Raw genomic sequence first — 14,473 nt, 5'->3', positions numbered from 1 at the left:
TTAAATTGTGCAGGAACACCTCACTCCACGCCTGCCCTCTCCCCGTCCCCATCCTAATCCCCCTGCTCTCTCTCCCTCCCCTCCTAACCCCCCCCCCCTCCCCCGCTCTAACCTGTTGCTCCACATTTCTGTCCAGATTCTCTCTCCCTTTATTCATTCCTCTGCTAACTCCTTAACCACATCCTCCCCCCTGCTTCTTTTTATTTCTGATCAGCACCTGCTTCACATAATATTGATATCTATTTTTAGTCAGACACATGCGTACGTACAGATAGAACAAAACATATCCATTTCAGACGGGCCTAACTATGTAGCTGGTACTTTTCCTCCTTAACTCTCTTGCTCGCGTGCTCTCTCTCTCTCTCTTTTGTTTATATTTAGGTTTATTATCATCACATGTACCAAGGTACAGTGGAAACTTTGTTTTGCATGCTGTCCAGTCCATATCAGGTAATACCCTACATAAGTACGATCAGACCAAACATCAGCGACCCACACCACCCTCGCCATACATTCATTTAACTCCAGCCACCGGGAGGAGCCTGAAAACTGTAACGCCCAGGTTCAGGAGCAGCTTCTTCCCTACAACTATCAGGCTATAAACACTACAACCTCCAAATAGGCTCTGAACTACATAGACTTGGAGCGATTATTTTTTACTTTGCACTATTATTGTTTGTTTGCTTGTTTGTTTGATATATAAATATACTGTACTGAACTTTTTTGTTGTTGTAAATTATTGGTTTTACAGATTACTATGTTTATGTATCTGTTGTGTTGCTGCAAGTAAAAATTTCATTATTCTGTTTTGGGACATATGACAATAAAACACTCTTGACTCGTACCATCACTGTCTCAACACATCCCACTACTCCTGATCCCTCAGCCCCACACTCCACATACAATGATTCACCACCACCGTGGCCATGCTATCATTTCACAAAATGTATCAGACACTGTCCGGCCCATCAGGCACTGACCTCCCCACCATCAAAGGGATCTGTAGGAGGTGCTGCCTCAAAAAAGCAGCCAGCATCATCATCAAAGACTCACAACACACTGGGCATGCTCCAATTTCACTGCCATTGGGAAGAAGGTACAGGAGCCTAAAGCCCATGATCAAAGGTTATGGGGATAAGGCAGGAGAATGGGGTTGAAAGGGAAAGATAGATCAGCCATGATTGAATGGCAGAGTAGACTCGATGGCCTGTATAATTCTGCACCTATGTCTTATGAACCTATGGTCTTAAAGTGCTCAGAAGCTACCATGGAACAGGGTTAGTGGGGAAGGATGAAGGTAGCGGGAGAGAGGAAGCGGGGGCGCTGTGGGAGGTAATTCCCAGTGGAAGGCTCATCATCTTTTGCATTAGGTTTCAGGTGTGGAGGGTATTGCATGCAGCCCAGCTGTGAGACAAACGTAGATATAGCCACAAAATGCTAGAGTAACTCAGCGGATGGTGCAGCTATCTCTGAAGAACATGCATAGGTGTTTGCATCTTTGGAGAAAGTGGATGGGTTCTCCAGAGATGCTGCCCGCCCCGCTGAGTTACTCCAGCACTTTATGACCTTCCCAATACATTTTCAGCGGTAAGAGGACGCATGCGCGCTTTATGAAATGGACTACAATTCCCATGATGCCACGTTCCCCGAGTCTGCTCAGCGGCGAGTTGAGGCCTGGTCGAGAATTCAAGGGCGCCCGACCTCGGTAAAGGCCAAATATATAATCTTTGGTAAAGGCTGCTCCTGGCTTCCTGAACACCGGTCTCCGGGGCGCGTCTCCTGGCTGGGGAAGGGGGAATGTGTTCATAATCTGTTGGCCGTCTGTGCTGTCATTGATGCCCGGGAACGAAAGCAGGACCGGCCCGGAGCCGCCAATGTCACCGGGGGAGGGGGCGTGAGGGAGCGAGGATGATGAAGGGAGGATGAGGGTGATGGAGAGAGGTGGGAGGAGAAGTGAGGGAGGGTGATAGAGGGAGGAGGAGGTATGAAGAGGGTGGAAAATAGTGAGGAGGGGGAGGGAGGGAGGGTGATGGGGAGGGAATGGGGTGAGGAGAGAGGGGGCAGGGAGAGGTGGAGGTAGGAGGAGCACGGGGGGGGGGGGGGGGGATGGGATGGGTAATGAGGAGATAAGGAGTGAAAGGAAATGAGAGAGAAAGGTCCCGAAGGAGGGGGGGCAAGGTGGTCAGGGGAGCATGGTCAACGATGGAGGAAGGCAAGGGGCAGGGGTCAGTCGAGGAATCACGAGGGCAAGGGCAGGGAAAGAGCCGGTGGGGTAAGAGGTTGGTGAAGGAATGGTTTATGGCAAAGATTAAAGATTATAATCTTTGGTTTATGGGTAAAAGTGTGGGGAGGAGAGGGTGCAGGGACAACGGTGTGGGCGTTTGGAAATTATAAGTGAGTATTAGTTATAATATTCCAATAGTCAGGGCATTGAGCAATTGGTATTGCTACGAGAACCTGGTTGTTGAAACAAATGATGGAGTTTGGTTTGTATTGTTGATTTACAGTGAGCTCTTGCATCTACAGTTGAATGCAGAGCAATTGTGGCAGACCAAGAAACCATCAGACCTCCAACCTGCCTCTGTGCTGCAGAATTGCCAGGTGACAGGCATTTATACACAACTTCTGCTTCTGCAAAATGTTTCGCTTTCCTCGGCTCTATGCTGCAGACGACATGGGAAGCCAAGCTGAGAAACTTCCTAAATTTATTGGTAGTCCCCAGGTCCCTGAGACAGGGTGGAACAGACTGCGGGAGCTGTTTGATCGAGAGTAAGTATGAATCCAATCAATTTTTGTCTGGAGTAAGCCTTGCAAAATGTAGTCTTTTTGACAAATAATCATAGCAGATAAAGAGCACAAAGCGCTGGAGTGTGCATCGGTCAACATCTCTGGAGAACAGACTGAAGAAGGGTTCTTATCCATATTTTCCAGAGGTATGTAGGAAGGAACTGCAGATGCTGGTTGCACCGAAGAAAGACACAAAATGCTGGAGTAACTCAGCTGGACAGGCAACATCTCTGGAGAGAAGGAATGGGTGACGTTTTGGGTTGAGACCCTTCTTCAGACACTCCAGAGATGCTGTCTGATCTGCTGTTACTCCAACACTGTGTCTTTTTTTTGTAAACCAGCAGCTGTAATTCCTAGTGTCTACATCGACAGAAGCATGATGTGAATGTAATAATTGAGCAAAAGGTAACTGAGAGATGGAATAATGATCCTTTACGATCACCTGGACTGCCTCAATCGTTTGAACTATCAAAATATTGAAAAAAGTGGATGCAACGGATGGAGCAGTGGCGCAGCAGGTGGAGTTGCTCTCACACCACAGGAGACCTAGATTCAATCCTGACCTCGGGTGCTACCTATTTTGGAGTTTGCATGTTCTCCTTGTGATCGTGTGGGTTTTCCTTCAGGTCCACCAGTTTCCTCCCACATCCCAGTCATGTGGATTTGTAGGTTAATTGGCCCTCTGTAAATTGTCCCTAGTGTGTAGGGAGTGGATGAAAAAGTGGGATAACATAGAACGGGTGTGATTGACGGTCGGTGTGGGCTGAAGGGCATGCCTCTGTGCTGTATCTAAACTAAAAACCTTTGTTCCACAAATCTGTCAGTCCATTTAATTAAATTAAATGATGGTTGATGTACGATTTTATAATATATTTTGCAGAAGCTGTTGAGAAGACTTGGCATGTCAGGCAGTATCTGTGGAAAAGAAATGTTAACAAATTGAAGGATCTGTGTCCAGATCTAAATTCATATATCTGTCTTTATCCCGTATCCCTAAATATATTTGGCTAGTAAAATCTATCAGCTTTGGACTTAAAAGTAGGAAGTATTTTATTCCTTAACAATATCGTAACTTGCATTCTACAGTTTGCGAGAGTTTCTTTGTAGAATGGGCATGTGGGCTGAGTAGCGCTGGGCAACGATGGTACATAACTGAATATGAATATTGCGCCTGCAGCGAGATGAAGAATTATCCTGAGGAACTAATCGATATTTGGAAGAGCACCCTTGTGGCAGGAATAGTTGGGATGATGTATGGTGGAATTCCCGCTGCCCGGCATGCTAGAACCCGTTACATCGAGCAGAGTCAGGCTGAGGTCTACAGGAATCGCTTGGAAGCCGTGGTGAGTATTAGATTACACGGTGCGAAAGCAAGCCCTTCGGCCCACTGAGCATCCACGCATTAAAACTACCCTGCTCCCATTGTCTTTCTCCCCATGTTCTCACCAAGTATCCTAGTGGAATGCATCACATCTTAGTTTGCCAATTGTCCTGCCCAAGTCTGCGATAAATTGTAGAGAGCTGTGAACGTAGCGCAGTCCATCACACAAACCAACCTCTCCCACCTCCCCCCCCCCCCCCTCCCTCTCCAACTCCATCTACACTTCACACTGCCTTAGGAGAGCAGCCAACAAAACATGATTTCCTCTTATCCCCACTCCTGTGAAGGAGAAGGTACACAAAGTTGAAAGCACGTATCACCAACCTCAAGAACAGCTTCTTCCCTGCTATGGATACGTGAATGGACCTTTTCATTGCAAGGCAGCCCAGACCATCACACAAACCAACTTCCCTTCCATTGACTCAGTTTACATTTCACGCTGCCTTGGCAAGGCCAGCAACATAATCAAGGACCAGTCTAACCACAGTCACTCCCTCTTCTCCCTTTTCCAACAGGCAAGGGGTACAGAATTGTGAAAACGCATACCTCCAGATTCAGAGACAGTTTCTTCCCAGCTGTTAGGCAACTGAGAGCGGACCTGACCTACCATCTACCTCATTGGAGAACCTTGGACTATCTTTAATCGGTCTTTTCTGGACTTTTTCTTGGACTAAACATTATTCCCTTATCCTGTAACTGTACACTGTGGGCAGTTCAATTGTAATCATGTATAGTCTTTTTGCTGACTCGATAGCAACAAAAGGCTTTTCACTGTGTCTCGGCACAGGTCACAATAATCTGAATTAAACTAAAGCGAAGGATGTATTTCTGATCTCCCAGTCTACCTCTTTGCATCCCTTGCCCTTTTTCTGCACTTTTTCAGTAGCTGTAACATTAAGTTCTTCACTCTCTGTTTTCTTTCTCTTTTTACTGGTTGTACTTGTGTATAGGTTGATTGTAAAATGGTAATAATTTGCCTTGATAGAACACAAAACAAAGTTTTTCACTATGTTATTGCACATAGTGAGCGGCATAGTGGCACAGTGGTAGAGCGGCCTCGCAGCACCAGAGACCTGAGTTCGATCCTGACCGAGTGCTGTCTGGACAGAGCTTTTACGTTCTCCCTGTGATCGCATGGGATTTCTCTGCGTGCCTCGGTTTCCTCCCACATTCTAAAGACTTACAGGTTTGTAGGTTAATTGGCTTCTGTTAATTGTCCTTAGGGTGTAGAAAAGAACTAGTGTACGGGATGATTGTTAGTTGGTGTGGGCTCGGTGGGCCAAATAAACTGTTTCCGTGCTGCATCGCTAAACTAAACTAAACGTGACAATAATAACTGATGCGAGTAGCGACCAACTGTGTAGCTTGTGTGAATGAGCAACTATTTGCCTGCGTCAATGCTGCTTATTCTCTCATCCATCAGAGGTCGGCGCAGGACGCTGCCATCAGAGGCTTTGTCCGTTATGGATGGCGATGGAGCTGGCGTGTGGCTGCCTTTGTCACCATTTTCAAGTAAGTGAAATGTTTAGTCGGTATTATAACACATAAGCTAAAGGTTTATAGCTCTTGGAACCATTGTCATATATCTGGAGGAAATCTGAGAATTTAGTTATCATTAAACTGGGAAGTCAACAAACACCTCTTGGAAAGTGATAGAAGAACAGATTGTTGGAGGAACTCAGCGAGTTTAATTTAGTTTAGCGATACAGCGTGGAAAGAGGGCCTTTAGCCCACCGACTCTAAGCCAACCATCAATCATCCATTCCCACTTTCGCATCCATTCTTTACTCACTCGGGGTAATTTACAGAGGGCCAATTAATCTACACACCCACACGTCTGGCATGTGGAGGAAAACGGAGCACCCAGAGGAAACCCACGCATTCATAGGCAGAAAGTGCAAATTTCACACGGACAGCACCTGAGGTCAGGATTGAATCGGGGTCTCTGCAACTGTGAGGCAGCGGCTCTACCAGCTACGCCACTATGCCACCTAAAATTGGAGTTTCTCCGGCAGTTCATTTTTTTCCTCAAAATGTCAGCATGTGCAGTCTTTCATCTCGAAGGTGATTAAGTATTTTTCAAGATATCTTAAATTTGAGAATATGAATATTTCTGTTCTCAAGAGCATAAATTGATAAATTAACAATCTCAAACAGATTAAATGCACTCATAACTGTTTCTTGACAGCCCATTTTTTGAACAGTTTTTCCATAATACATGCTGAAATTCTTGATAAGTGGCTATTTCTTTGCTAAGTATTTTGTTTTAAAATTAGTAGTTCTAATGGCAAGCTAAAAGGTTGTAGTACAAATACTGAAAATGGAAAATAGTATAGTTTAGTTTATTGCCACGGGTACGGAGGTACAGTGAAAAGCTTTTTGTTGCCTGCTATCCAGTCTGCGGAAGGACTATACATAATTAGAATCGAGCTACCTATAGTGTACAGATACAGGATATAGGGAATAATTAAAGATAGACCAAGGGTAGATTGAGCAAATTTGTTTTTGCTTCCAGACAGATAAAATTAGATACTAAGACAAATGCATTAATATAATCCGTGAAGATAGTCACAAAATACTGGAGTAACTCAGCGGGTCAGGCAGCATCTCTGGAGTAAAGGAATAGGTGATGTTTCGGGTCGAGACCATCGGACCTCATGAAGGGTCTTGACCCGAAACATCACCTATTCTTTTCCCCAGAGATGCTGCCTGATCCGCTGAGTTGCTCCAGCATTCTGTGTCTTATCTTTGGGGTAAACCAGCATCATAAGGAGGTAATTACATAAAAATTATGTAGCAGAGAAATTATGAATTGAATGACATTTAGTTTTTGACGAGATTTCTCCTCTGGGACCATTGGTGACATTATATCATGAAGATATTGTCTCTTTAATTCTACCCGTTATCTTAATTGTAAGACTTTTTACCCAAAGAGTTCGTTTTTGGATACCTTTTTCAGACATTTAGGAACATACTTCAAAGATCGTGGGCACAGCTCAAAGTACAATTCATTGGGGGCATGAGATAAAAAGTTGATTAGACATTAGATAAATAATGTAATAGAAGCAAAAGATGTTGTAAAAATGGTGCAAACGGAAAATAATATTTAAAGTGAGGGCAAGAGATGTGATTCATATACCAGCAGTACTCTTGGGAGATGCTATCAGTGATTCAGTTGAAAAGTACAATGGTGCTTTTATTGTCATTGGTACGAATGCAGACGCACAGTAAAATGATTTCCTTACGTACAGTCCAGCAGAGTATTGCCATACCCAAGCAAATCCCTGGTTAGCAAAATTGATAGAAATAGTTCACTGAGCCCGCATGTAACAGGCGCCATGTTTTGGCGCCATTTTCAAAGTTCAGTCCGTGCTCTAGTTGGTTGAAGGTTGACTATTCTAGGCAAGCCCCAGGCTGCTGCAGGTCTTGCGTAATCATGTGTACGATTGTACTTTTGTTTCCAGGGTACTTTGATGATTTCTTTTTGTTCATTCTTAATTTGCTTTTTTTCCCCAAACAGTACAATTAGCACTGGTCTATCTGTGTATCGTGATCAAAATCTCCTGAGATACTATTCTGTAGCTGGAGGTGAGAGTCTGCTTACAGTTCCATTATTTAAACCACGGGACCCCACTTTTTTTTTCTTCATTATTGTAATTAATGTTTTATATTATTTTTAAGTGCAGTGATTTTTAATGAGTTACGCATTGCAACCGATTTGAGTAAATACATTTCTTGTGAATTCCTTATGGGATTTTCCTGTTGTATTTTGTCATTTGGTTTAAGTTTATTATTGTCAAGTGTACCAAGGTACAGCAAAATGCTTTGCTTTATGTGCTATCCAATCAAATCAGATAATAATCAAATAGAATCAAGCCAAACTCAAGTACAAGTGGCACAGCCATCAGAGCTGCTGCCTCACAGCACCAGAGACCCGGGTTCAAACCTGACCTCAGGTGCTGCGTTTGTGTAGTTTGGATGTTCTCCCTGTGTTTGCCTTTCGGTTTCCTCCGGGTGCTTCGGTTTCCTTGCACACCCCAAAGACATGCGGGTTTGTAGGTTAATCGGCTCTCTATAAATCTCCCCTGGTGTGTAAGAAATGGATGAGAAACTGGCAATACATTGAACTAGTGTGAACAGGTGATCGATGGTCGGCATGGACTCGGTGGGCCAAAGGCCCTGTTTCCATGCGGTTTCTCCATATGAACAAAACTCTGTTCAGAACCAGAATCCATTCACGCTGAGCACATGTCAAAGAATGAAGTTTTGTTTTATTTATCATTTGCAAGCTACATTGTTACAATAAGATAATGTAAAACGCATCCTTCATGTTTAGCGATCACAGGAGGAGTATTCCGGATGTCTCTTGGACTGGGTGGATTTGTGGCAGGAACAGTCATTGGAGCAATAATGGGGTGAGTCAACAAATGCTTCAATGAAGATGAATTGTAAAGTTCTGTAATTTATAACTCCCTCAAAAACTCTTGGAGATTAAGAACAGGGGAGGAATTCAGCCCTTCGTAACTACCTCACGTGGCATAGTAGCACAGCGGTAGAGTTGCTGCCTTACAGCGCCAGAGACCCTGGTTTGATCCTACGGGTGCTGTTTGTACAGAGTTCGTACATTCTCCCTGTAACCGCATGGGGTTTCTCCGGGTGCTCTGGTTTCCTCTTACATTCTAAGGCGACAGGTTTATAGGTTAATTGGCTTCTGTAAATTGTCCCCAATGTGTAGGATAGTGTTAGTGTACGGGGTGATCGCCGGTCGGCGTGGACTCAATGGGCCAAGCGACCTGTTTCCACGCTGCATCTCTAAAGTATAAAGAGTCCACGCTGCCCAATGAATGCATATTCACACTCGTTCTGTGTTATCCCACCTTCTTATCCACGCCCTGCACATTGAGGACAATTTACAAAGGGCCAATTAACCTACAAACCGGCATATCTTAGAGATAAGTTTCAAAGTGATGAATTCTGATTATATTTTTACCTGATTTGCAATTTGTTGTTTTGTAAAAGAGCTTAAAGATTGAGGCACCCAAAACTAGCGAAAAATCAGCAAGGTCACTAGTCTAGCTGCATGAGATTTTTGATGTTGATTGTGTATTGTCCATCCATGTTACTCATCTTCCAGGGTTCCAGCTGGGGCTCTGATTGTGGCAGCACAGAAAGCTAACGGGGAGACACTGCGGGAGAAGAAGCGTAGGGAGCGCCAAGAAACCTACGAACTTAAGTTGGAAGAATGGTAAGAAATTATAGCCTTGTGATCTCCGATATTAGAATAACATAGACATAGATTCATACAGCTTGGCAACAGGCTCTTTGGCCCAACTTGCCCATGCCGGCCATGATACCCCATCCACACTAGTCCCACCTGCTTGCATTTGGCCCATAACGCTCTAAACCTTTCCTTTCCATGTACCTGTCCAAATGTCTTTTAAATGTTTAGTTTATTATTGTCACATGTACACAGGTACAACAAAAATCAAGCCACCCACAGTGTACAGATACAGAATAAAAGAAAGAACATTTAGTGCAAGATAAATGTTGTGATAGTACCTACCTCAACTTACCTCCTCTGGCAGCTCGTTCTATGTACCCACCACCCTCTACGTGAAAGGTTTGCCCCTCGGATTACTTTAAATCTTTCCATCCTCACCTTCATATGTTCTAGAAGCAGAATTTGGCCATTTGGCCGATCAAGTCTACTCTGCCATTCAATCATGGCTGATCTATCTTTCTCAATCCCTTTATCCTGCCTTCTTCCCATAACCTTTGACACCCTGACTAATCAATAATTTGTTAATCTCTTCCTTAAAAATACCCAATAACAGCCTCCACAGCCATCTGTAGCAATGAATTCCACAGATTCACCACCCTCAGACTAAAGAAATTCCTTCTCATCTCCTTTCTATTCGGTAATTTTCAACGAGGTCCCTCCTCAAACTTATGAAACATAGAAACATAGAAACATAGAAAATAGGTGCAGGAGTAGGCCATTCGCTCCTTCGAGCCAGCACCACCATTCAATATGATCATGGCTGATCATCCAACATCAGTACCCCGTTCCTGCTTTTTCCCCATATGCCTTGATTTCGTTAGCCCTAAGAATTATGAAATTCAGATGTTTCTCACCCTAAGGCCCGGTGTCCTCGTGGCACTGGATTGATGAAGTAGGAGTCGGCCCGTCCTAGCACGATGCTTTTGGCTCCTTCCACTGCTCGCTCGCCTGGCTACTAGGGCCTCCGCGAAAAAGCAATGGATTGGAAACTAGAACATTTTGTAATATTGTCATTTTTTAAATTGCCACCTCATAGATTCATGAAGATTTATAGAGAGATAGAGAATGAGCACCGAAACAGGTCCATAGAGTCAAATCAACCATCATATGCCCACTTCGACACTAATGTCGGGCCAACTTTTTATTCTACATACACTTTCATTTACCAACTTACCTACACGTTAGGGTAAATCTGCAGGGCCATTAAATCTACTAACCCACATTTTTAGGATAGTGGAGAAAACTAGAGCATTCAGATGGTTAGAGGGACAACTAAGTCCACACTGCAAATTCAGCTGGTAGAGTTGCTGCCTCGCAGTGCCGGTGACCCGGGTTCAATTCTAGACCCTGGTGCTGTCTGTGTGGAGTTTGCACATTCTCCCTGTGAGCGCATGGGTTTCTTCTTGCATCCCAAAATGTGCAGGTTTGCAGGTTCATTTGTAAATTGGGACTTGTGTTCATAAGTTCACAAGTTATAGGAGTAGAATTAGGCCATTCGGCCCATCAAGTCCACTCCGCCATTCAATCATGGCTGACCTCTGCTTCCTAATCCCATTTTCCTGCCTTCTCCCCATAACCTTTGACACCCATTCTAATCAAGAATTTGTCTGTTTCTGCCTTAAAAATATCCACTGACCACCTCCACAGATGAGTTTCACAGATTAACTATCCTCTGACTAAAGAAGTTTCTCCTCGCCTCCTTTCTAAAAGAGCGTCCTTTACTTCTGAGGCTATGACCTCTGGTCCTAGACTCTGGCACCAGTGGAAACATCCTTTCCACATCTACTCTATCTATGCCTTTCATTATTATGTTTCAATGAGGTCCCCCTCAACCTAAACTCCAGCGGGTAGAGGCCCAGTGCTGTCAAACGCTCATCATATGCTAACCCATTCGTTCCTTTGCTTTGCTCCCTTCCTGTACGGCGGGGTGATATTTGCAATTTTCCAATCTTCAGGAACCATTCCTAACTAGTGATTCTTGAAATACCACAACTAATGCCTCCACAATCTCTGTGGCCACCTCCTTCAGAACCTTGGGGTGCAGTCCAGGTGGCTTATTGACGCTCAGACCCTTCAGCTTTCCTAGCACCTTCTCCTTAATAATCGCCACTACACTAACTTCCACCCCCTGACTCTCTAGGATTGCAGGCACACTTCTGGTGTCTTCCACTGTGAAGACATGCAGAAAGGTTATTCAATTCCTCTGCCATTTCTTAATTTCCTGTGTAGAGATTATAGAGAGGTGTGTAGACAGTGGTTGAAAAAAATGGGATAACATAGAACTCAGTTGAACGGGTGATCGATGGTCAGCATGGGCTGTAGGGCATGTTTCCATGCTGCATCTGTAAACTAAATGGAACTCTGTTCAGCACCAGAATTCATTCACACTAAGCACAAGGCTCAAAGAATGGTTTTGTTTTATTCTTCATTACAAGCTACGTTGTTACAACGAGCTAACATGAAACGTGCCCTTCATGCTTCTACCTATTACTTTCATTCAATCAATTAATTCAGTCCACACTCACAGTACCTGAGCTCAGGATCGAACCTGGCGTGCTGGAGCTGTGAGGCAGTAGCTCTGTAGCTCTAAGTACAATTTGTACTTGTGTGCTGCCCTGTAAAATAATTATTTTCTCACTAAAAACTCCCAAGGTGCTTGCTTGTGAATTTTTTGTCATTAGTTTCATTGCTGTGGAGATGTTATTGCGACTTGTCTTAAATTAATTAAATTTTCTCCCCAGGAGAGCCAGGCTTGATGTGACAGACAGTTTAGTTTATGAAATTGCCGACAGCGAATCAATGGAAAATGATTTGGAAAAATTAGAAGAGTTATTGAAGCGGCCCAGAAATCCCAGTTCATCTGTTCAAGAGGAAAGTTGACTCTATTGAAGAATTAAGAGGAGAGTTTGAATGGATCATACCAAATTCAAAAGGCTTTTCAGAAAGCTATTGAATGTATTCAAGGCACTACACTTGAGACATTTTTGACTTGATCTAGGACAGTGAATGTGAAGTAAGTCTCCACACTGGACTTAAACCGACAGATAACTCAGATTTATCACCCATGATTATGGATGTACTGGACTATGGATTATGGGTATACTGTGAAGATCTACAGTACTCTCTGCTGTGTATAGTTTAGAGATGCAACATGGAAACAGACCCTTCACCCTACCAAAACCACGTTAACCATTGATCACCCGTTTACACTAGTTCTATGTTATCCCACTTTCTCATCCACTTCCTACACCTACAAACCGGCACGTCTTTGGGCTGTGGGAGGAAACCAAAGCACCCAGAGGAAACCCACATGGTCACTAGGGGAACGTGCAAACAGGCAACACCCAAGGTCTGGATCAAACCCAGGGCTCTGGCGCTGGTTTAGGCCCTACCAGCTGCACTACTTTGTGGCTCTGTACCTTGCAGCTTAACGGTTGATAGGAAATACTGGTTTAGTACTCATCAAAGAGTATGTAATGGTACCTGTCACTTGCCTTTCATGAGAAACCAGTGACCATGTCTCAATCATTTCCCTCAAAGGTATAACCAAGATGGATCAGTGCACTGTCACTCCTGAATACCACCTCACCAGTTAGACAGGAATCTGCATGGCTGATTTTTTTCCCTATTCATCTGCCCCATCTACTATATCCACGTATCACTTGCCAGGTTTTGTCCTGCCCCCAACGCTCTTCCAGGTTTCTCCCCCCTGATACAATCAGTCTGAAGAATGGTAAGGACTCGAAATGTTGCCTATTCACATTCTCCAGAGATGCTGCTTGACCCACTGAGTTAACCCAGCACCTTTTTTTTTTGTAAACCAACATCTGCAGTTCCTTGTGTGCCCAGATTAAAGTAGTGTGCTTAAATAGAATATTGTAGAAATTTGTATGAGATCCTGTCTTGTGGGATCCTGTCTTTTTAAAACCTATGTTGTACCACATTTTGATCTTAGCATAAAATGTCACCAGTGGAAAGAATGTCTAAATTGAAATGTGTTTTCTTCAAAATATGATAACAAGGAACTACAGATGCTGGTGTATACCAATGATAGACACAAAATGCTGAAGTAACTCAGTAGGTCAGGTAGGATTCCTGGAGAACATGGATGGACGACGTTTCGACCTGAAACATCATCTACCTATGTTCTCCAGAGATGCTGCCTGAACTGCTGAGTTACTCCAGCACTTTGTGGCATTTTGTGTGTTAACCAGCATCTGCAGTTCTTTGTTTTTATAACTTACTCCAGCATTTTGTGTCCTATCTTTTGTGTTTTCTTCAAACCTGGTCAGTGAAAGCTAAATTCATCAATGTGATTTGTGATCAGACTAAAGTTCTGTAGGTACCATATTACAGCAAAGGGATAGCATCAGATCAGGGAATGCTTTTGAGATAGTGAATCACTTTTATTTTTGGAATTTGGAATATCTACTGCAATCATGTTATTGTATTGAGTGATGTAATTTTGGGGGGATTTGATTATTTACAAGAAGCAGCCAATATACATTCATCAAGGTATAAACAGCGCCATGAAAATGACCAGATAATTTGTTCAATAATTTGATATTAGCCCCATGTTTTAGGGAATGAGTCTTCTGCTCAGCAGGGTGAATATTTACAATCAATGCAACACTCAATTAGATTTTAGTCTGAACAAAGGTCCTGACCTGCAACATCGCCTTTCCTGCTAAGTTACTTCAGCACTTTGTGTCCTTTTTTTGTAAACTGGCATCTACAGTTCCTTGTATCTATGTGATATTGGAATGCAGGACTACATTTTTATTCTCCATTTTCTGGAGTGGGCCACGATTGCTAGCTCTCTAAGTTAGATCTCCAGAATAGTATTAATGAGTGAAAACTGTATGAATTTTGATATATTGTGCCAGTAGTTGATAATTTAATGCCTTCAATAAAGAATGTTCTTTTAATAGCTTTGCTCCTTTAATCAGTTTTTGCAAAAAAGACAGTATTAAATTGCCTGGAACACCACACCTGTGAATGTACCACACTGATGAAAAATTATC

The 14,473-nt window shown here is 43.4% G+C and overlaps 1 protein-coding gene across 5 annotated transcripts; it reads left to right on the top strand.

Moving 5' to 3' along the window:
• The first annotated feature begins 1,625 nt into the window (after nucleotides 1-1,625).
• On the top strand, nucleotides 1,626-14,379 carry timmdc1 (translocase of inner mitochondrial membrane domain containing 1). 5 transcript variants are annotated; one of them, XM_033041705.1, is made up of 8 exons: nucleotides 1,626-1,730; nucleotides 2,527-2,769; nucleotides 3,965-4,130; nucleotides 5,592-5,680; nucleotides 7,689-7,756; nucleotides 8,505-8,583; nucleotides 9,303-9,413; nucleotides 12,191-12,718. In XM_033041705.1, exons 2-8 carry the CDS (start codon nucleotides 2,639-2,641, stop codon nucleotides 12,327-12,329), a joined length of 783 nt encoding a protein of 260 aa, XP_032897596.1. In that variant the 5' UTR covers nucleotides 1,626-1,730; nucleotides 2,527-2,638; the 3' UTR covers nucleotides 12,330-12,718. The 5 variants fall into 5 exon arrangements, with proteins under 5 accessions (XP_032897596.1, XP_032897598.1, XP_032897600.1 ...); XM_033041707.1 differs by having other exon boundaries at nucleotides 1,637-1,705; XM_033041709.1 differs by having other exon boundaries at nucleotides 1,645-1,705; nucleotides 2,508-2,769; nucleotides 12,191-14,379.
• Nucleotides 14,380-14,473: the final 94 nt, after the last annotated feature.

Source organism: Amblyraja radiata, chromosome 23 (genome assembly GCF_010909765.2).
Source record: "Amblyraja radiata isolate CabotCenter1 chromosome 23, sAmbRad1.1.pri, whole genome shotgun sequence".
Lineage (NCBI taxonomy): Eukaryota > Metazoa > Chordata > Chondrichthyes > Rajiformes > Rajidae > Amblyraja > Amblyraja radiata.
Note: the sequence above shows the minus strand (reverse complement) of the source record. Positions and strands in the feature narration are given on the sequence as shown.